Genomic DNA, 20,330 nt, shown 5'->3' with positions numbered 1-20,330 from the left:
AATCTAAAAACGTGTTTTCATTTTGCAATTTTTTTTATTACATTTAATCAATTTGAAATTGAGTCTATAACACAACAAAATGTGGAAAAAGTGAATACTTTCTGAAGCCACTGTATTGTGTCAGAAAGGTAACACTTTTGCGTTTTCAATGTCATAGTAACAAAATGCTAAAGTGGATAATAGCATAGTAAAGTGACTTTTCAAAAATGTAATGTAGACAAACAAGTCTTTGGAAGATTCTTATGGATTCTGTCATAATGATAGATATGCAGTATATTAGGTTTGGAGTGTCTGCAAGGTGTTTTGGGCATGTTTTCAGAATTAATAGTATCTAAGGAAGCAACATATGTAACTAAAAACTGTCTCGGCAACTACACCCAAGGTCAGGGCCAAACCATGAAAGAAAATTCTAAAGTTGGAACATCCCTTTAAAGGTCCAGTATGTAACATTCAAGCTTTCTAAAAGCTTCCTAATGGTTGTAATGACTCTGTAGGTAACATTCAGGGAATGAGATCCCTTGAAAGAAATATTTCATTTACAAACACTGTTTTGGTCCGAAAAAAAAACACTTTCTAAAATGGAGTGTCCTACCCAACACTCGGTTTGCAAGAGAACTTTTTTTATTTATTTTTTTTATGTTTATGATAACAATAAACGAATGTTATGGTGTATCTACCAATACCAGATTCATAGATTCACCCTCCATCTATTTGAACACCAACTGTTGAAATAGGTAAGCTGTGTAGGAGAGCTGCTCCTCTTCATTCTAAGCCTCAAACCTGTCTTCAATTGGCTTGGTGTGTCTTTGTGTTGGATGGGTTTCATCCTTCCTTACATACCCATCCCAATACTGTAGGCCTACACCATGTAAGACAATTATGACATGCAGAGATATAAAATGAAAATAGACTGTACTGTATTACATTACACTAAATTGTATTATACCAGCAATTGCTATCTGTATGCTTTGTTCTCAATTGACCTCACTAACATGGTGGATATCGAAATTGGAGGACGGGCTCATTGTAATGCAAGGAATGGAATGAGGAATGTAATCAAACATTTCTCATTCCATTCCATGCATTACAATGAGCCCGTCCTTCGATTTCTACCTGTACCAGCCTCCCCTGCATTCATGGTATCTGTATACAGTACTGGGATGGATCAAGTTTGTAGTAGGCCTGTTGACACCATCAGCACATTCACTGAAAGGTCAGACAGTTAGCTATCCACCCTGACAACAGCCGTGCAGTCAGAAAGATTAACTACCAATTCAAGAGTAGCCCCCTGTATGTGAGTGTATGTAATACACCCTCTGCCAATGTTGTAGTTTGTTATGATTGGAGAACTTGGCAATAATACTTTAAATGTAAAATAGCAAGAATTTATTAGCAGACATCTCGGTGGACATGTACATGTACATCAGTCATAGCTTCCAGACCATACTCATTTCATTAGAGTACAACCTGTATAACTATGCACTTGACACATAGTAATATTAATGCGGACTACTATATACTACAGCCAAGAGGTTGGTACAGGTGGTACAGTGGAAGGCCTGGTGGGCTTAATTTGTACTGCAGTGTCACTGGAGCCCTGCTCCACCTCCATTGCAGGTTGCATTCATGTGTCATTCACCCTCCCATTGGGCAGAAATATTATTAGTATTTTAGCATAAGCATTAGATGATTAATAACCTTCATGAAAGTAGATAGTAGATAATCCCTTTCTTAAAGTAGATATTGTAGGGAATGCAGAGGCACAGATCTGAAATAAATGCTGCTGTTATATTTTGGTGATTATTTATTACATTTTGGCCAGTTCATTTAGTGATATGAGAGGCGTTGTAGGACAGTTACCAGAGTCAATTGAGGATGTATCAGACTTATTATATGGTATATAACATTCTGCATTAAATCATCATGTAGAATATAGATTGTAATGGTGAAAAACTGTACAAATGATGTACAAAGTATCATACAGAGATTTTAGGATGATCTGTTGTGTTGTGGACATCTCGCGCAATTCTATTTGAAAACATACACCTCGATTGGTGCGGTCTCTGATTGGTGGGGTGTTATTGCGCGCAACTCCTCCACCCGTCAGGTTTTTCGGGAATCCCCGAAACGTGGTTTTGTTCTGAAACAAAATATTTTGGCTGGCTACTCACTCGAATTGCGTAGCTACTAACTGCTATTTCCTGAAACTGGGGCAGCACGTCACCAAATAAACTGGAGGCGAGGTAACTATTTAATCAAATTCATGCGGTTAATGTACACTAATATTTTATGCGAGTGAAACAGTTTGAGGTCGTCGATCGCACTTCCACATACTATCTCTCACACTCGGACTCGAGCTAGCCAGCTAAGGCTAAGGCCCGGGGCGGCCTTACCTCAGCATATTTAGCTAGCTTGTTAGCTAACGTACGTTACGAATTGTAGCAAGCAATCTGACAAAAATGATCGAAAATATGTTTTTGAAGCACCTTGTTCGACTGGCAAAATAGCCCCCGACTAGTCTCGCTAATCTGTTGTAATCTGTTTCTAAAATCATGGCAATCTCTGCTAGCAAGCAAAACTGCCAACGTGATATAGATTTTTTCGTTCTAGCCAACCGTGTTTGTTAACTAGCTAGGCACACTAATCAAGCTGTCTCACCAGCATTTCAAATGTGTGCCAATTGAGCTAACATAGCTAATAACTTTTAGGTTAGCTAGCTAATGTGTTATGGGGTTTGTCTCGAACTGCATCGGGTATATTATGTATTATTTAGCTAGCTATTCGATACTCGGGAGTCCTGATTTGACGCTCAATATAGCTGTAATGCTGGCAGTCTTCTTCTTGATGCACAGACCGTACAAAATAAATACTTACTAAGTAAGTACTAATAAATAAGTACTAAGTACAGTAATTATATAATCGTGGGCCCAGTGCAGAGCTTTTTCTTTTATCCCTTTTACATTGGTAGACTATTCTAGTTCCTATTCACAGCACGATTTCAGTTTTTTCCCCCTCTCCAACCTTCTCTTCATCTTTCTGAGCTGTGTTCCAAGAGTCCATACTTCTCGCTTCAGCTTTCCTTCTATTGGCCTCTTTACATTGTTTTTGTGGTCTCAAAGTACATTCCTTGTTGAAGTTGTTTACACCTACTGCAGGGGACTATATGTAGTCGTGCCTATACTACTCACACAGGTGCTCTCCTGTCTTTAGACCCCATCGCCATCCTGACCTCCAGCCTTGTGTCCCTCTGTCCTCCCATTGAGCCATTGAGAAAATGAACGAGGGATACAGGATGGAGCAGGACTATGAGAGCCTTCCCCTGAGTCAGGGGTCCTTTCAACAAATGTGGGAGACCATGTAAGTTGTATTCAAGGATGCTACATCTAGCCTGGACAAAAACACTTAGCCTATGTGTTAACTTGAAGACCACCAGTGACAACATATACTGTGATTTGTGTCCTTTTTATAGTATGGCTCCTCAGATCTCCACTATTCCACCTGTGAATGAAAACTGGTCTGACATGGATGTAACGGTAAGTGTTTTTGTCTACCTGACAGAAATGACTTTTTTTGTGCAGCAGAAATGTCTTCCTTAGAAAGGAGATTGTAAAGGGATATCTGAAAAGTTCCACTTTGATGGCCGTGTGTTTGCATTTTCAAAAATGTTTGCAGTTGGAGTTAGCCTTTTATCAGATAATTGACAATATTCTTCTCAGTAAGTAAGTCTGATGAATGTTGTGGATAACTTAAACAAAAGCTGGTCACACTTTACTTTAAGTTGTTGCCTCTATATCAATGCAGTAACTCAGCAATTACTCTAGTAACAACATTGTATTAACATGCTGTGACATAATTTAGTACTTAATTACTATTTGATTGCATAGTAATGCAGCTGAGTGATTTCTACTTGTAGTAATACTTGTACGTGTGGAATAAATCAAAAATAGTAAATAAAACAAACCGCCCAACACCATATATCATGTATTTATCAAATTACTATGTAACAGCATGCTAATGCAATCTTGTTATTAGAATAATTACAGCATTACTACACAGGTATACAGACAACTTAATGAAAAGTGCTACCCAAAAGCTCAGTCCCTCAGTAGATCTTTCTTCCCACAGCTCCTCCCTGAAGCCACTCTCCATGAGGGCTTTGACGAGAGACTGTTTGAGCTGCCAGACCCCCCAGTTGTGGAGTCCTCTGTGTCACCCATGGACAGTATGCCGCCCCCTGCCTCTACCGTCCCTTCCAACATTGACTACCCAGGGGAGCACGGCTTCCAGCTCCACTTCCAGAAGTCAGGGACTGCCAAGTCTGTCACCTCCACCGTGAGTTCTGTTATACAGTTGATATAGGTACATGGGTCATTCCATAAATGAGAGGGCCAAAGTGTGACATTGGGGTAAAAATTTCAAAATGGCTCAATATAGATAGCACATAGCTTAGGATGTCTAGTTTGAGGAATACATTTAATTATATGCAGAATTGGACTTCAAGTTGTCCTACGCGTGACAACATACACATTAACATTCAGATTAAATAGGCTACTGTGCAGCAATTGATACTGCAATTTTGATAAACTAATGAAAAAATTAAACATCTAATTTATATTTCAATGTGTAGTTATAATATAACAAGAAAATAGAAGGGCTTTCTCTTATATACACACACACACACACACACACACACATTGCAGGCAGCAGTACACAAGCAGGAGAGAGAAGAAGGCAATCAATTCAGGTTTCTGTATTTTATTTTATTTTAAAATGTCAGAACAATGTAATCAAAAACGGACCTAAATTTCATACTATGGTCTCGAAATCCAATTGCGTTATCTATACAGTGCATTTGGAAAGTATTCAGACCCATTCACTTTTTCCACATTTTGTTATGTTACAGCCTTATTCTAAAATGGATTAAATTAATTTTTTTCCCTCATCAATCTACACACAATACCCCTTAATGACAAAGCACAGCTATCGGTGCACAGCTATTTTCAGGTCTCTCCGGACAAAGATGTTCGGTCAGGTTCAAGTCCGGGCTCTGGCTGGGCCACTCAAGGACATTCAGAGACTTGTCCCAAAGCCACTCCTGCGTTGTCTTGGCTGTGTGCTTAAGGTCATTGTCCTGTTGGAAGGTCCCCTTCGCCCCAGTCTGAGAACCTGCTCCAGAACGCTCAGGACTTCATCAAGGATCTCTCTGTACTTTGCTCTGTTCATCTTTCCCTCGATTCTGACTAGTCTCTCAGTCCCTGCCGCTGAAAAACATCCCCACAGCATGATGCTGCCACCACTGTGCTTCATTGTAGGGATGGTATAGGCCAGGTGTTGAGCGGTGCTTAGTTTCATCTAGACGTGACACTTGGCATTCAGGCCAAAGAGTTCAATCTTGGTTTCATCAGACCAGAGAAACTTGTTTCTCATGGTCTGAGAGTCCTTTAGGTGCCTTTTAGCAAACTCCAAACGGGCTGTCATGTGCTTTTTACTGAGGAGTGGCTTCCGTCTGGCCACTCTACCATAAAGGCCTGATTGGTGGAGTGCTGCAGAGATGGTTGTCCTTCTGGAAGGTTCTCCCATCTCCACAAAGGAACTCTGGAGCTCTGTCAGAGTGACCATTGGGTTCTTGGTCACCTCCCTGACAATGGCCCTTCTCCCCCTATTGCTCAGTTTGGCTGGGCGGCCAGCTCTAGGTAGAGTCTTGGTGGTTCCAAACTTCTTCCATTTAAGAATGATGGAGCCTACTCTGTTCTTGGGGACCTTCAATACTGCAGACATTTTTTTGTACCCTTCCCTACATCTGTGCCTCAACACAATCCTGTCTTGGAGGTCTACAGACAATTCCTTTGACCACGCAAATTCAAACACACGTGATTTAGTGGGACTGTTAGATCTGCCTTACCATCGTAACATCAAGTGCATAAAAAGTTACACTGCTAAGGTGAGCTTCAAAAGGTACGTGAGCATGAGGGGAAAAAAAAAATCATGTCATAGGATTACATTTTTACTTGACATTTTGAAATACATTTGCGGTATTATAATGAAATTATGTATAATGCTTAATAACACTATGAAATATGAAAGGAAAGAGTATAGTATTGTGTCACACATTTTTTGCTAAATATGTGAAGGCACCAAGCAAATACAAGGATGTAACAAGCATTTGGAATATCCTGTGCTCTTCTCCATCACAAGATATGCTGTCCGACTACGTTTCAATACAATCACACAGAAAACATGGCAAGTTAAATATAAATGTCTTTGGAACATCTCTCACAAGTTTTCCTTCCACAAAACTGTCATTGGCCCCCTAAATTATGGAATGGCCCACATACACATACAATAATATTTGCAATCTTTTATGATTTGATGATGTAGTTATTTAGCAGATGCTTTTATTCTGAGCGACTTACAGTGAATACTTAGCTACAACTACTTGTGTGTGTATATGTATGTGGCCAGGCCCGTCCAGTGATCAAAACCACAATTCTGGTGCCCCAACCGACACAGCTGCCCGACCCACATTTTTTTTCATTCTGTTAAACCAAGCAATATATATTAAAGCCTGACTACTCATTGACGAATGTAAACCCCCCTTTAATTGTTCATCACTCACTAGGAACTGGTTGTACTATATTGTATATTCATATACTCAAATGCTCTCTATACCTTTTGCTTTAGAATAATAATTCTTAAGTGGCTGGTAGTGTACATTATCAAATGTCTTTGTATGGTACAAATATGTAAGGTTTGAATGTACTTCTGCATCTCTCATTCATACAATCTGACCCTTAGGACCCAGTACACCGTAGCATTTAGCTATGAGACGTAACAGTAAAATAGTTTTAAACTTTCATTTATGGTACATTTTCAATCATTTAATCACAGTGAAATATGGTTACCTTACCTCAGAGAAGAACAAATGTCCCAGTCATTCTGATCCCTCATGGTTGCATTCAAGTCGAATCCAGTTCATTGTGACGATTTGCTTAAATTCAAAGTTTCAGCGACAGTAGTTGGATTAAAACAGCCAATAGCATGTAGGTTTCCACTGTGACTCAATGTCAGTGTGCCATGATGGGTCTTTTTGGGTTGAGGTTAGGGTGTGCTGCCCTTAAACTAATGCCTGACAACTCACTCATTGTAATTGGGGAGTTGCAGGTTGGTTGCAACACCACATGGGTCTGACATGACTGGGCATGTTCCTTACAAGGGCTTTTTCTCTTCAGCAGAGACTTGGTTAAAATACAGCAAATCTTCTGTAAAAACGTATTTACAATATTTTTTAATGGTTGCTGGTATTTAGTAAATGTGCGTTTTAAAAGATGTACTTATGGGTGTTTATTCCATTGTTTTTGCATTTGTGTTTGATGTAAACTTACAATTATTTTGCCTATCCTGAAGTAACATTTGTATTGTATAAGTAATGGTGTTGGTGACATAAATGCTGACTTTTCACTAATTGATTTACAATCACAACTTCATTTCTCCACCAGGAGACAGTAATCTTAACCGATTTTTCTCCCAGTACTCCCAGCAGCTGAACAAGCTGTACTGCCAGCTGGCCAAGACATGCCCTGTGGAGGTGCTGGTGGCCAGAGAGCCACCTCCAGGAGCCGTCCTCAGAGCCACTGCCGTCTATAAGAAGTCTCAGCACGTGTCAGAGGTGGTCCGTCGCTGCCCCCACCACCAGAACATCTCTGAGAACAACGAAGGTAATAATATATGCCATTTAGCTGACGCTTTTATCCAAAGTGACTTACATTTCAGTATATATGGTCCCAGGTGTGTGAGGCTGGGAATGAAATGGACTACATTATACAGACCAGTATGACTTATCAGATTTTGTTTTGCTCCCCTTTTTTTGTATGTACTTTTTTAAAAAGACAAGCTGATCCTCATGTAATCATAACATAAATAATCAGCAAGCTCTTGGAGGTACCAAATATAAACAGATTGTAACAGGAAAAACCAAGACAAGACTCTCACTTCCTGTCGGCTTCCTGTTCATGTAAGGCATCTTACACCGTAGTCACCTGATCAGGGTGGAGGGCAGCCAGCGGGCGCAGTACCTTGAGGATGAGAACACCAAGAGACACAGTGTGCTGCTTCCTTATGAGCCACCACAGGTATGTATGCTCTGCTGTATTAACACCATCGTATGACAAGTAACCACCTGTGCACAATGCATGTGTTGTGGCTTCTAACACACAAAGAAAGGGTTATGACCCTTGTTAGAATTACAACTCCTGGTAACATCCAGTAAATACACATACAAAATGCATTGCACTTATGTGGTTCATTGAAACTGTTAATGCAATTTCACCCAATGTCTTGGTATCTTAATAGAATGTATGTCCTTTCCTATATGTGTATGTTTCATTGCAGATTGAACTAGGTTATGAAGTGTGTTTTGTTTGTGTTTGTAGCTTGGCTCTGAAGTGACTACCATTCTCCTCAACTATATGTGCAATAGTTCGTGCATGGGGGGCATGAACCGGCGGCCCATCCTGACTATATTGACCCTCGAGACTCAAGAGTGAGTCTTTCCCCTCATGTTTGTGTGTCTAAATGTTAATCTCTCCTTTCGGTGTACTTATGCATGCAGAGACAAACTCTTTCCTTTTCTATGTATGTCTCCACTTTATGTGTTTGTCTTTATGGTTTGTTGCCTCTAGCACTTAATACCCTCTTTCCCTCTCCAGGGGTCAGGTGTTGGGTCGTCAATGTTTCGAGGTTCGCGTGTGTGCCTGCCCCGGACGAGATAGAAAGACAGAAGAGGAGAACGCCAACAAGTCTCAGAATGGAAGCAAGAATGCCAATGGCACCAAACGGAGTACGACTAAGGCTGTGTTTGAAAACTTCTGAATAGCCTCCTCTAGGGATGGGCATGATTAATCGACGATCGATTAATTGATCATTAGAATTTCGTCGATGACATTATTTTTTTAGTCGATGAAACTAGGCTTCGCGTCGTGCCAAACAAACTCCCCTTACCTGTTGTAAAATCAGCGAAACCCTCGGCCTCTTGGGGCTTATTGCTTAATTTTACCACACGGGGGCAATATTTGAAAAAAACGCCACAGGCCTACTCAGTTACCTGCGAGTTTCCGTGTATTTCAAAAGTAATCATGAAGCGGTCACGGCGAAGTGTGGTGTGGGACCATTTTGTTTTAAAAAAAATTGTTTAAAAAAAGGTACCTGTGCATCACGGCAACGTCGGTCCCCTCAGAGCGGGTGTTTTCGGCGGCTGGACTAACGGTCACCAGGCTGCAGTCGCGTCTGACCCCAGAGCATGTTAACATGCTCATCTTTCTCAACAAAAATCAGTAGACTGGTGCTGAAGTTGTATGTGAGTTACTGGTTATTTTTTATGAAGCTTTGTTAATAAGCCTAATTCATTGTTGGGTAGGCTAATCTCCCTCTTTCTCGACTTGGTGCCTTTTTTGATAGTTTTGAGTTACATTTGGCAAAACCTGTCCGACCTAAGTATTATATATTTTTGGTTAAGTTATTGTTTAACATGATTGTTTTTTTTAAATATTATTATTATTTTGGGGAAAAAACGAGGGTCAGTTGTGTTTATAAGCAGCGGCTTAGCTGCAGGCTCCGCTGCTAGAGCACAGCAGCGCGTATCTTCAATTGAACGGATCCGGTTTAACTGCCACAAGAGTTCATCTTGTAATAAAGATCTCAATGAGGAAAACACGCTGTGTTTTTGTATTTTCATTGCATTTTGAATATAGCCTATAAATAGTGAATTTTAATATAAAAATATTAATGATTAATCGAAAATCGATCGTTAATTCTCCCGACGATCGACTAAGACAATTTAGTCGAATGCCCATCCCTAGCCTCCTCTCATTGTCTTCTATTTCATATCTGATCTTGATTCCTCTCCCCTCAGAGTTGAAGCAAGGCCCACCTGCAGTTCCGGAGACCAGCAAAAAGATGAAGAACAGCTCCAGCACTGAGGATGAAGACAAGGAGATTTTTGTGTTGCATGTAGGTAACACAAAACACATTTGTTTGTAAATACCTCCTTGTTGAAACTGGGTGTTCAATTTGATTCATTCTCTCTCTCAGGTTCGTGGCAAAGAACGTTATGAGACGCTCAAAAAGATCAATGACGGTCTGGAGTTAATGGACCGCGTGCACCCTGCCGATCAAGAGAAATACAAGCAGAAAAGGTAAGCTACTGACGGCAGCCATTATTGGTCAAATTTAAACTAACTATTGTTATGACAGCAAGAATTGTTTGTTTCTCTCTTTATCTTCACTTCTCTTTCCAATGTTCATGTACTTCAAATTTTTTTCCTTCCCCTTTTCAGTCACCCCAAGAATGTCAACCATGAAGCGATGGTGCCAAAGAGTGGAAAGAGGCTGCTTCAGAAGGAGGAGAAGAGCGACTCGGACTAAGGGCCGGACACCTATCTACTTTCTTAGCGGTCTATTCCAAACCAACATACATTTGGACTTCAAAGTAAATGCCAATACAAAATGGAGACGTTTTTTTATTATGGGTGTACATTATTTATTCTCCCAACCTGCCCCTTTAGGTTGTGCTTTCATGATTTAGACTAAACCAGTAGTCACACCTAGACTTGACTAACCTTGATGCTTTGTCACCAATTTATTGGCCAGTTTTCTGTTAGTGTATTTATACTTACTAAACAGTACCACTTCCATTACTTCCTCAAATGAGAGATAATCCTGCCCCTATGAATCATGTTTCCATTGAGGCATTTTTTTTATTTTTGTAGCTGAAACTACTTTCATTTTGTCTTTTTTCCTTTTATGTTTTTGTATTAATTCCACTTTTGTATCCACTTTGTTTACTTTCTCTAATGAAGAGATTTGATGCTGTCCAGTTCGATGTCATTTTTCATTTGGTGCTGAGGCATAATGCTGTATTTCGTTTAGGGAAAATAACAAAACATTTCAGGGAACTGTTTGAAATTTAATAAAAACAATTTTCTTAAACAAGGTTCTCCTCTGCCTTTGGTCATTACCAGTGGTCTGTCTTTTAAGGAATCAATGAATACTTTGTATATACATGATGTCAACAGATGATCTACACCTAGAGCACTCGTGAGAGACATTCACGTTTAATAAGGGAGGGGGAGAAGACATTCTGACATCAAAGCATAAGCCATAGACAGGTTTTGCATTCTGCATTTGCATTAGCTGTTTCTGGTAGTGTATTGGTCTAACAGTTGTTTGCATAGTATACATTAACCCTACTGTCAATGCTTTGCATGTGTAGATAATGCTAAACCACTCAGGAACCCTTGAGAAAACAAGTGATACAAGCTGTACATTCTGTGTATTCCCTATTAACTTAAGACAGTTATGGATATGATGTAGTGACACAAGTAAACATTAAGCATCCCCACACAGACAAGCACATGCTCAAACTGCTGACTCCAAACTCCATCAGTCTTTACAGTAAGTGTTCTGCATGCAGTTTGCCTACATTCAAATCTCCTCATGTTTATGGCATTACCACATCATGATAGGTAGGTGGATTTGTTTAGAAAGGAAAGCAGTAGTGAGGGAAGAAAAGAGGAAGAGACAGACAGACAGAGAAACCTGTGTTAGGTGAGTAGATCAAAAGCTGAGTTGTATCCCTGTTGATGGAGATGGTGTACTGTTCAAATATGTTATTTGTTATAGACTCAACTATTCATTTGTGTCAGTGTTAGATACATTTGTGGATGTCAACAACAATTTGCCAACAAATGTCTCCTAGTGTGAAAATCCATTTGGAGGTCCACAACTAAGAACTAATCACATGATTGAAAGATGACCAGAATGCAACTTCTGATTCTTTGGGGTGAGTTCAATTAAATTTTTTATATGTAAATTGAAATTGTATAAAATATTAAGCTTGTTAAACAAGAGTATACAATAGTGATATTATTAGCAAAGATTGTATAATGTATTAGGCAGGGCAAGGTGGTGACATTTATCATATTTGTCTCTCTTTTCTATTGATTCTATCCATTTTATTTGATTTATTTCGATTTTCAAATGCATCATTAATCCAAACTTACAGGAGCAAGGAACTTACATGAACTTTACACCCATTATGCAAATCTAATGCATAAACAAACATGCTATAAATAATGCTTTGGTACCAGGTTCTTTATATAAGTCTTTATATAATGAGTGTAAGTTATGTATTTTTCCATTACCCTTGTGTTTCTTTCCATTCACAGCTCTGTTGTTGGTCTGCTGTGCAGCTGAGAGGCAGTACTTCCTCCAGCACAACGCCTCCACCTGGGAGCAGGCCAGACAGCATTGCCAGGTAGAGGACAAAGAGACAAATTGTTCCTAAGTGAGTTTATTGTTCCTAAGTGAGTTGACATAAATCTAAGACACAGTGGAGCTGGTTACAATATGTTAAAATACTTGTCAACAACTCTAGTCCTGTAGTATCACAATGTGTTTAGGCCTTTGTTTCAGTCTGCCTTTATCCAGTACAGCTTTAAAACCCATGATTATCACACTTTTCAATCAGAAGTGCTAACTTTCTTGTGTTAGGTCTGCTACAAAGAGATGGTAAGTCTTAACCCAAGCAATGTCAAGCACCTGGTCCAAAACCTTAACTCCAGTTACTGGATCGGGCTCCGCAAGAACCTCAATGGCACCATCCCTTGGTCTCGCTGGTCCAACGGGGACCCCATGACCTTCCAAAACTGGTACCCCGGCCGACCCATACTGGCCAAACCCATGGATCCTGTGTTCAATGTAATTAACACGTATTCTTGTCCCAAGTGTGAGTGTTGCTGCCCCAGTGGTAGCAGACAGAGCAATGATACCAATGACATGTCCACCCTGGATGAAAACATGACTGTGTTCACCACAATGGAAACAATGACAACAACGACAGCAACAGTGACAATGACTCCAGCTACAACTTTGTTGTTTACTGGTGTTACTGGTTTTACCAATGAGACTAATGGTACTGAGGACAGTGGTCCTGATGATAAGATTGATTTGTACATTGAGGACCCTTGCATATCCATGCTCAGTTTTGGAATGTGGTTTGAGAAAAACTGCTCAGAGCTTCTGCACTATATTTGTTATGAAGGTAGGGTTTTGACTATTTTCTATTTGTACTGGAATGATAATACTATTGATTTCTGTGAAGGCTACTGTGTCTGATGTGAGAGTAACATGAGCATACTGAATGTTTTCTTTTTACTCCTTCCCCTCCAAACTCTCATCCTAACCCCACCACAACCATCGACCTTCATATCTGAGTGTAGACCGTTTCTATGGCAACTCAAATGTATCCAACGTGACTTTGGACAGTGGGACCCTCAGTTGGTCTGCCGGGCCTGCTGACATCAACGGCTACAGGGTGGAGGTCAAAGGGGACATCAACCATACCTTAAAGCAGAGCAGCCTGACGCTCAAACTTTCCAACCTTACCGCAGGCACCATGTACAGAGTGCAGGTGTTCCCACTAAAGTGTGAGAGGGACCTCAACCCACATAATTTGACTTTCTATACCAGTGAGTATAGGTGATTAGAAAACCAAATGTTACTACTGTAGTAGATAGTAACACTACCTCTAAGCTATGTTGCTGCTAATACAGTTGCATCATTACTGCAACTGATACTACTGCCACACAAAGAGTATTATGAATTAAGTGTATTAAGAGTATTATTGATAGTAATACACAAACAGATTACAATATGGACTATGACAGTGATGATGTTGACATTTACATTTTCAGAACCTGACGTGGTTAAAAACCTCACCGTCACAGCGGTCAGGAAAACATCCGTCTCCCTGTCCTGGAGTCCTCCTAATGGAAACCGGGATTTCTATTATGTTCAGGTGAGCGGTCAACCTCACTTGAACATGACTACAACTACAGAGAACTGTGAGATCAAGGGCCTGATTCCTGGAGGGCTGTACACGTTTGAGGTCAATGCTGAAGTGAAGAACAAATCCATAGAAGGAGACCTAGCGAACACCACAGCCTACACCAGTGAGTGATGATCAGTTTCAGTTTATGATTGGTTTCCATAGGGAAAAGTGTAACAGTACCTTGCAGTCCAGAGAGAAAGTGAAACCAACGTGGATTTTGAATTGAAAAAACGTTTGCATTGTCAAAGTAGGTTTCACACGTGTTCTTTCTCCTTCAGAGCCCAGTGTGGTATTGAACCTAACAGTTTCCAACTCTACAAATGACTCCTTGCATCTCAAATGGGAGTGGCCGGTGGGGAACACCTCTGGCTTTCGAGTGGATGTTTGGGAGGAGAAAGACGGCGCTAACAGGTATGCAGAGTGCTATACTAATCTGTTGCTGTTTTCATAAATAAAGACTATACATGGGACATATACAGTGGGAGTGTGATGCAGTGTAGAGACTGCTTCTTGTTCCATATGGCAAAAGAATAATATGTGCTCTATACATTATGTTGTATTTATAACATCCCTGAACATCCTAGGGTGCCTCCATAACACATACACTTTTCTGACAAGACTAGATGGGTGAAACCTTTTCTTATTTAAACATTTCAAGTCATGTTAGATCAGTTATCACTTCATTTATTATTAACAAGGGATGTAAGGTATAGAACTGACACATTCCCATGCCATGTAGAGCAGAGAACTGTATCAGGTCTTTTTGTGTACTCTCCTTACAGCTTCGCGTTCAGAATGAACTCGACAAGCACTTGTCTTGTCGTGAAGCCTCTAAATGTAGGCACCAAGCTCTGGCTGTATGTGATGGCACTAGTACCAGACTCCTCTGTGGTGGGAGACCCCGTCATGGTCAAGGGCTTCACCAGTGAGTATGGGCTGATGTTAATGACACATTGATGGATTAATTAATTGATTGGTTAGATAATTATTTAATGGACTGAATGTTTAGTTAGATGAATGGTAAATGGAATGGTGAATCACAAGCATATCAAATCATTCCTCTCCACCGATCTTTTCTTCACTCTCTCTTGTCTCTCTCAATCAATCGCTTTCATATTTTCGTTTTGTCTGACACTTATCTTTTTTTTATCTACATAATTTTCTCTCCTCCTTTTGTCTCACTCATTCTGTCACTCTAATACCTTGTTCTTGTTTTGCTCTCATCCCTCTCTCCTTCATTTACTTTCACTCCCCTCTCTCACCCCCATAGGTCCAGGGGCAGTTAATGGCTTAATGTTGTACAGCTCTCAGGATGCCATCAATGCTACATGGAAGCCTCCCAATGGCAGCTATGAGAATTTTCTGCTCACACTGACAGGCTTCAATCAGGAGCCACGCCAAAAAGAGACCGATGACAACCACTGTCTCTTCAGTGAACTGAAAGCAGCTGCCAATTATACTGTTACAGTCTACACCAAGAATGGAGATCTAAAAAGCCAAGCCGTGTCCTTTTCCAAATTCACACGTGAGTGACAATAACAATAAGCACTTTATCTCTGTTTTCTCACTGTGGGAAGAATTTGTTTAGTAGAGAAACATAGACAAGAGGATGGAATGGAGACATTTTACTTTGCCTTCTGGTAAATGTTTTCCTTACACATACAGAGAGCATAAAAGAGTATAACAGCTGTGCTAATGTTAAGAAATAATTTTAACTTTGAGATGTATTGTTTTCATTTTTCTTCTGTTTCTCTCACTCCACTTTACACTGTCTCTACCATGCTTCCTCTCGTAGTGCCAGTCAAACCAGGAGCAGCCACGATCACAGGCTTCAACATGAGTCACATCACCCTCTTGTGGGTTGCCCCTGAGGAATCTCAAGGAGTTGCGGTGACCTACCAGGTTACATATAGTGCCAAGTTCTGGAATTACGAGGAAAATCTGACCTTGGTTAATGTCACGAGCCATACGTTTGGTGGGTTGCATGCTGGGACGAAGTATGAATTTAAAGTCCAAACAGTTGCGGGAGACCAGAAAAGCGAACCTACAGTCCCAGTATCAAAGAAAACAGGTAAAAGGTTTAGCCTGTCTGTCATATTACGAATTTCTCTGAGCATGTAGGATTACCAGATCTAATAATACTGTAAATGTTTTGCATGTAAGCTTTCTCTTCTTCCTTTTCCTCTTTTCATTTGATTGCCCTCTCTCTCTCTCAGTGGCGGAGGAGATAGTTCTAACAGTGGCCATGGAGTGCTCCTCAAGTGAGCCTCTCTATTGTGAGAATAATAACGCTAAGGAAGCGCTCCTGGAACAGGTGAGGTCGTCATCACCACATTAACCAATCACAAGACTCTGTGCCCATTTGTGAGAGAGTTCAGTTTTTTTCTGGAGTTTAATTTGTTACAGTTTTTTTTTGGTTTGTTTCAGTTGCGGAACCATTTCAGGAAAAAATTGGAAGATGACGTGCACTGGCAAATTGACTGGAGAGCGTAATCCCCAGAATCCCTTTGAACATGAGCTACTGCATACGTACCTGCACGTTATACTCGCTTCCCCACATACAGTACACTCCGACACAAATGCATGTATACAGGTTTGCTTGGAGGTAGAGTACTTGTTGATCTTAACTAGCTGTTCTGTTTGGAGGTGTTTTGGCATAATGCTTTTTTGTTTTATCACGTTTCTCTATCTTTTTACAAATGAAGGGGGCTACATGAGCTGAATGAGCTGCATTTTAAACAGATGACAATGTGTGCATGAACTTCTTCCAGGCCTATTTTATGTTTGATCTAAAAATAAGTAAACATAATTTTGTTTGGTGTCGCTGCCTACTCGTCTGCCTCCTTTATATGCACCGCACCTGGGTCCGCTCATTATACCAAAACGTTGCAGAAGACTAATGGACCCATGGACCCAGCGGATGTAGAGCAATACCGTCTCACTGTAGCGGCGCAAGACACCGTTCTCTCGCGTCACGAGCAGAACCTACAGACGATTACCGATACCCTGCAAAGGGTCTGAATACCTATTTCTGTATTTCAGTTTTAATAAATTTACTGACATTTCTAAACCTGTTTTCGCTTTGTCATTCTGGGGTATTGTGTGTGTATTGATGGCAAATTCTTTGAATTGAATCCATTTTAAATTGAGTCTATAACACAACAAAATGTGGAAAAATTTAAGGGGTCTGAATACTTTCCGAAGGCACTGTGTATATATGTATTGCTTATTCCAGGGGAGGCTGGTGGGGGTAGAAATCAGAGGATGGGCTCATTGTAATACATATTTGATACCATTCCTTATTCCATTCTATGCATTACAATGAGCCTCTTCTCCGATTTCTACCTCCACCAGTCTCCACTGGCCGATACCACACTACTGCTTTGTAACTGTTATTTCCTCCACTCTTATCATGCATCAGTAACTATAACCACAATCAAAACATTGAGTAAAGTTCCTCAGTTGGTGCCTTATACAAGAACACTGCTTAGAAAAAAAATAAACATTTACTGTAAAAATATTTTTTTTTTGGTAATTATTACATTTTTGCTTAAGTCAAAGTTAAGGCACCAGGACAGAATTGGACAGCAGAGGCTTCTGGGAAAGAGGCTGAGCCAATGGAGCGACTGCAGCGGTGCCACACGGACCTCCACAGCGTAACCCTTTTTCTCGACAGTGTCACTCAAGGTTCTTGCCATATACCCACATTATCTAAATGATGATCCCCATACAATACTTTGTCCAAAAACAGTGAATTAAGTAGTCCCACTTCAATTGGATAGTCCCCAATAGATGTTGCTGCTCAGTTAATCTACAGTTACCAATGTAATGATCTTTAGATTCTGCTGGGTTGACGAGGCATTTTTTTGGGGGGTAACAGTCCTTATGAATGCTCTAGCTTTACCTGTCTCTTATAGGCCTACCAATCCTAATCCCTACTATGTAGACCTTAGATGCAGGCTGTGCCCTGGAAGTTGGTTCTGGTCCTGGGGTCACTGCTACTTCTTCTCTGTGGGACTGAAGGAAAACCTCAAGTGAAGGGAGAGTGATAAGTTCTGCCAAAAGCACAACTCTAGCTTGGCTGTGATCAAGGACCATACAGAGATGGTACACAGAGGAAGAGGGTTCAAGTAGATGAAGTGATGTTAAAGTAATGTGTCTGGTGAAATATGAGTTGAAGTGAAAGTGTGTGTGTGTGCCTCGAGCGTACATGTGTGTGAAGGGATGTTGACATACAAGCATGGGGAACAACGTTTCCACGGCTACCCTTCCTGTGGGTGGGACTGACAGACCCACAGGAAGAGGGACAGTGGGTGTGGTTGGATGGAAGACCTGTCCAGTATTATGAACCGTGAGTCTATTTCCATGTTGTTGTTAACCCCAATGGATGTAAATATCAAATATCTGGTCTCTTCTAACGTGAAGAGTGAAATTTGTGACTCTCTTATATTATGGTACACATACAGTTGAAGTCGGAAGTTTACATACACCTTAGCCAAATACATTTAAACTCAGTTTCTCACAATTCCTGACATTTAATCCTAGTAACCATTCCCTGTCTTAGGTCAGTTAGGATCCCTACTCTATTTTAAGAATGTGAAATGTCAGAATAATAGTAGAGAGAATTATTTATTTCAGCTTTTATTTCTTTCATCACATTCCCAGCAGGTCAGAAGTTTACATACACTTAGTTAGTATTTGGTAGCATTGCCTTTAAATTGTTTAACTTGGGTCAAACGTTTTGTGTAGCCTTCCACAAGCTTCCCACAATAAGTTGGTGGAATTTTGGCCCATTCCTCGGAACTTGTGTAACTGAGTCAGATTTGTAGGCCTCCTTGCTCATACACGCTTTTTCAGTTCTGCCCACACATTTTCTGGAGTATTGAGGTCAGGGCTTTGTGATGGCCACTCCAATACCTTGACTTTGTTGTTCTTAAGCCATTTTGCCACAAATGTGGAAATAAGCTTGGGGTCATTGTCCATTTGGAAGACCCATTTGCGACCAAGCTTTAACTTTCTGGCTGATTTCTTGAAATATTGCTTCAATATATCCACATAATTTTCCTTCCTCATGATGTCATCTATTTTGTGAAGTGAAGCAGTCCTGCAGCAAAGCACCCCCACAACATGATGCTGCCACCCCCATGCTTCACGGTTGGGATGGTGTTCTTCGGCTTGCAATCCTCCGCCTTTTTCCTCCAAACATAATGATGGTCATTATGGCCAAACAGTTCAATTTTTGTTTCATCAGACCAGAGGACATTTTTCCAAAAAGTAAGATCTTTGTCCCCATGTGTAGTAGCAAACCGTAGTTTGGCTTTTTCATGTGGCTTTTCAGTGGCTTCTTCCTTGCTGAGTGTCGATATAGGACTTGTTTTTACTGTGGATATAGATACTTTTGTACCTGTTTCCTCCAGCATCTTCACAAGGTCCTTTGTTGTTGTTCTGGGATTGATTTGCCCTTTTCATGTCAAAGTACATTCATCTCTAGGAGACAGAACGCGTTTCCTTCCTGAGCGGTATGACGGCTGCGTGGTCCCATGGTGTTTATACTTGTGTACTGTTGTTTGTACAGATGAATGTGGTACCTTTAGGTGTTTGGAAATTTCTCCCAAGGATGAACCAGACTTGTGGAGGTCCACAATTTTGGCTGATTTCTTTTGATTTTCCCATGATGTCAAGCAAAGAGGCACTGAGTTTGAAGGTAGGCCTTAAAATACATCCACAGGTACACCTCCAATTGACTCAAATGATGTCAATTAGCCTGTCAGAAGCTTCTAAAGCCATGACATAATTTTCTGGAATTTTCCAAGCTGTTTAAAGGCACAGTCAATTTAGTGTATGTAAACTTCTGACCCACTGGAATTGTGAGATTTTATAAGTGAAATAATCTGTCGGTAAACTATTGTTGGAAAAATGACTTGTGTCATGCACAAAGTAGATGTCCTAACCAACTTGCCAAAACTATAGTTTGTTAACATGAAATCTGTGGAGTGGTTAAAAAATTAGTTTTAATGACTTAAACCTAAGTGTATGTAAACTTCAGACTTCAATTGTATTACTATACATGTTTGACACAAATACACTTACACCCAACCAGACAATCTAGCCACACTTTTAGCCTGTCTATTCTTGTGTATATACAGTGTTGTCTCCCTCTGTCTTGTGACCTGTGGCCTGTTGAAGGACTTGTATGTGTTAAACCTAGTGGCCTGTGTGTTGAAGGATAGAGGTTCAGTGGGACTCAGAACACAGGGACTGTGCAGACCTGAGAGGGGGCGGGAGTCTATTTTCTGTAGACTGCGAGGCGTACGGACCCTGGGTGTGTGAGAGAGCAGCATGAGGATGGATGGAGGGATGGACAGCACCAGACACATGACCTGTCTGTCCACTCATAGAACATATGAACTATTGTCAGGCACCTCTTTGGACTTTATGATGGCTA

The 20,330-nt window shown here is 40.6% G+C and overlaps 3 protein-coding genes across 5 annotated transcripts; all 3 read left to right on the top strand.

The window, feature by feature from the left end:
* The first annotated feature begins 2,113 nt into the window (after window positions 1-2,113).
* LOC310809692 (cellular tumor antigen p53-like) lies at window positions 2,114-10,980 on the top strand. Its single transcript, XM_083677092.1, has 11 exons — window positions 2,114-2,243; window positions 3,211-3,357; window positions 3,470-3,533; window positions 4,126-4,332; window positions 7,529-7,715; window positions 8,017-8,129; window positions 8,430-8,539; window positions 8,706-8,836; window positions 9,908-10,005; window positions 10,087-10,190; window positions 10,332-10,980. The coding sequence occupies exons 2-11, from the start codon at window positions 3,275-3,277 to the stop codon at window positions 10,417-10,419; spliced, it is 1,185 nt and encodes a 394-aa protein (XP_083533218.1). The 5' UTR covers window positions 2,114-2,243; window positions 3,211-3,274; the 3' UTR covers window positions 10,420-10,980.
* A 585-nt stretch (window positions 10,981-11,565) lies between these two features.
* Window positions 11,566-16,955, top strand: LOC310814154 (receptor-type tyrosine-protein phosphatase eta). 3 transcript variants are annotated; one of them, XM_083683453.1, is made up of 12 exons: window positions 11,566-11,601; window positions 11,753-11,836; window positions 12,222-12,310; window positions 12,547-13,096; window positions 13,275-13,523; window positions 13,749-14,006; window positions 14,164-14,296; window positions 14,668-14,810; window positions 15,156-15,410; window positions 15,681-15,956; window positions 16,102-16,199; window positions 16,313-16,955. In XM_083683453.1, the coding sequence occupies exons 2-12, from the start codon at window positions 11,806-11,808 to the stop codon at window positions 16,376-16,378; spliced, it is 2,148 nt and encodes a 715-aa protein (XP_083539579.1). In that variant the 5' UTR covers window positions 11,566-11,601; window positions 11,753-11,805; the 3' UTR covers window positions 16,379-16,955. The 3 variants fall into 3 exon arrangements, with proteins under 3 accessions (XP_083539579.1, XP_083539578.1, XP_083539580.1); XM_083683452.1 differs by lacking the exon at window positions 11,566-11,601 and having other exon boundaries at window positions 11,645-11,836; XM_083683454.1 differs by lacking the exon at window positions 11,566-11,601 and having other exon boundaries at window positions 11,777-11,836; window positions 12,222-12,340.
* Window positions 16,956-17,770: 815 nt separating this feature from the next.
* On the top strand, window positions 17,771-20,228 carry LOC310809983 (killer cell lectin-like receptor subfamily G member 1; the record flags this gene model as incomplete). Its single annotated transcript, XM_083677548.1, is given in 3 exon segments — window positions 17,771-17,920; window positions 17,924-18,015; window positions 20,111-20,228. Coding segments are annotated over 3 exon segments (360 nt in total).
* Between the last annotated feature and the right edge of the window lie 102 nt (window positions 20,229-20,330).

The sequence above is a fragment of the Argentina silus genome, assembly GCF_951799395.1.
Source record: "Argentina silus genome assembly, chromosome: 1".
Lineage (NCBI taxonomy): Eukaryota > Metazoa > Chordata > Actinopteri > Argentiniformes > Argentinidae > Argentina > Argentina silus.
This window is presented reverse-complemented; position numbering and strand designations above follow the sequence as displayed.

Bases quoted from the DNA above. Each gene is read 5' to 3' on its own strand.
- LOC310809692 (XM_083677092.1), top strand. From the start codon at position 3,275: ATGAACGAGGGATACAGGATGGAGCAGGACTATGAGAGCCTTCCCCTG. The intron at 4,333-7,528 runs GTGAGTTCTGTT...TTTTTCTCCCAG, and splicing joins CCAAGTCTGTCACCTCCACC to TACTCCCAGCAGCTGAACAA. The intron at 8,130-8,429 runs GTATGTATGCTC...TTGTGTTTGTAG, and splicing joins TTCCTTATGAGCCACCACAG to CTTGGCTCTGAAGTGACTAC.
- LOC310814154 (XM_083683453.1), top strand. From the start codon at position 11,806: ATGACCAGAATGCAACTTCTGATTCTTTGGG. The intron at 12,311-12,546 runs GTAGAGGACAAA...TTCTTGTGTTAG, and splicing joins AGGCCAGACAGCATTGCCAG to GTCTGCTACAAAGAGATGGT. The intron at 15,957-16,101 runs GTAAAAGGTTTA...TCTCTCTCTCAG, and splicing joins CCCAGTATCAAAGAAAACAG to TGGCGGAGGAGATAGTTCTA.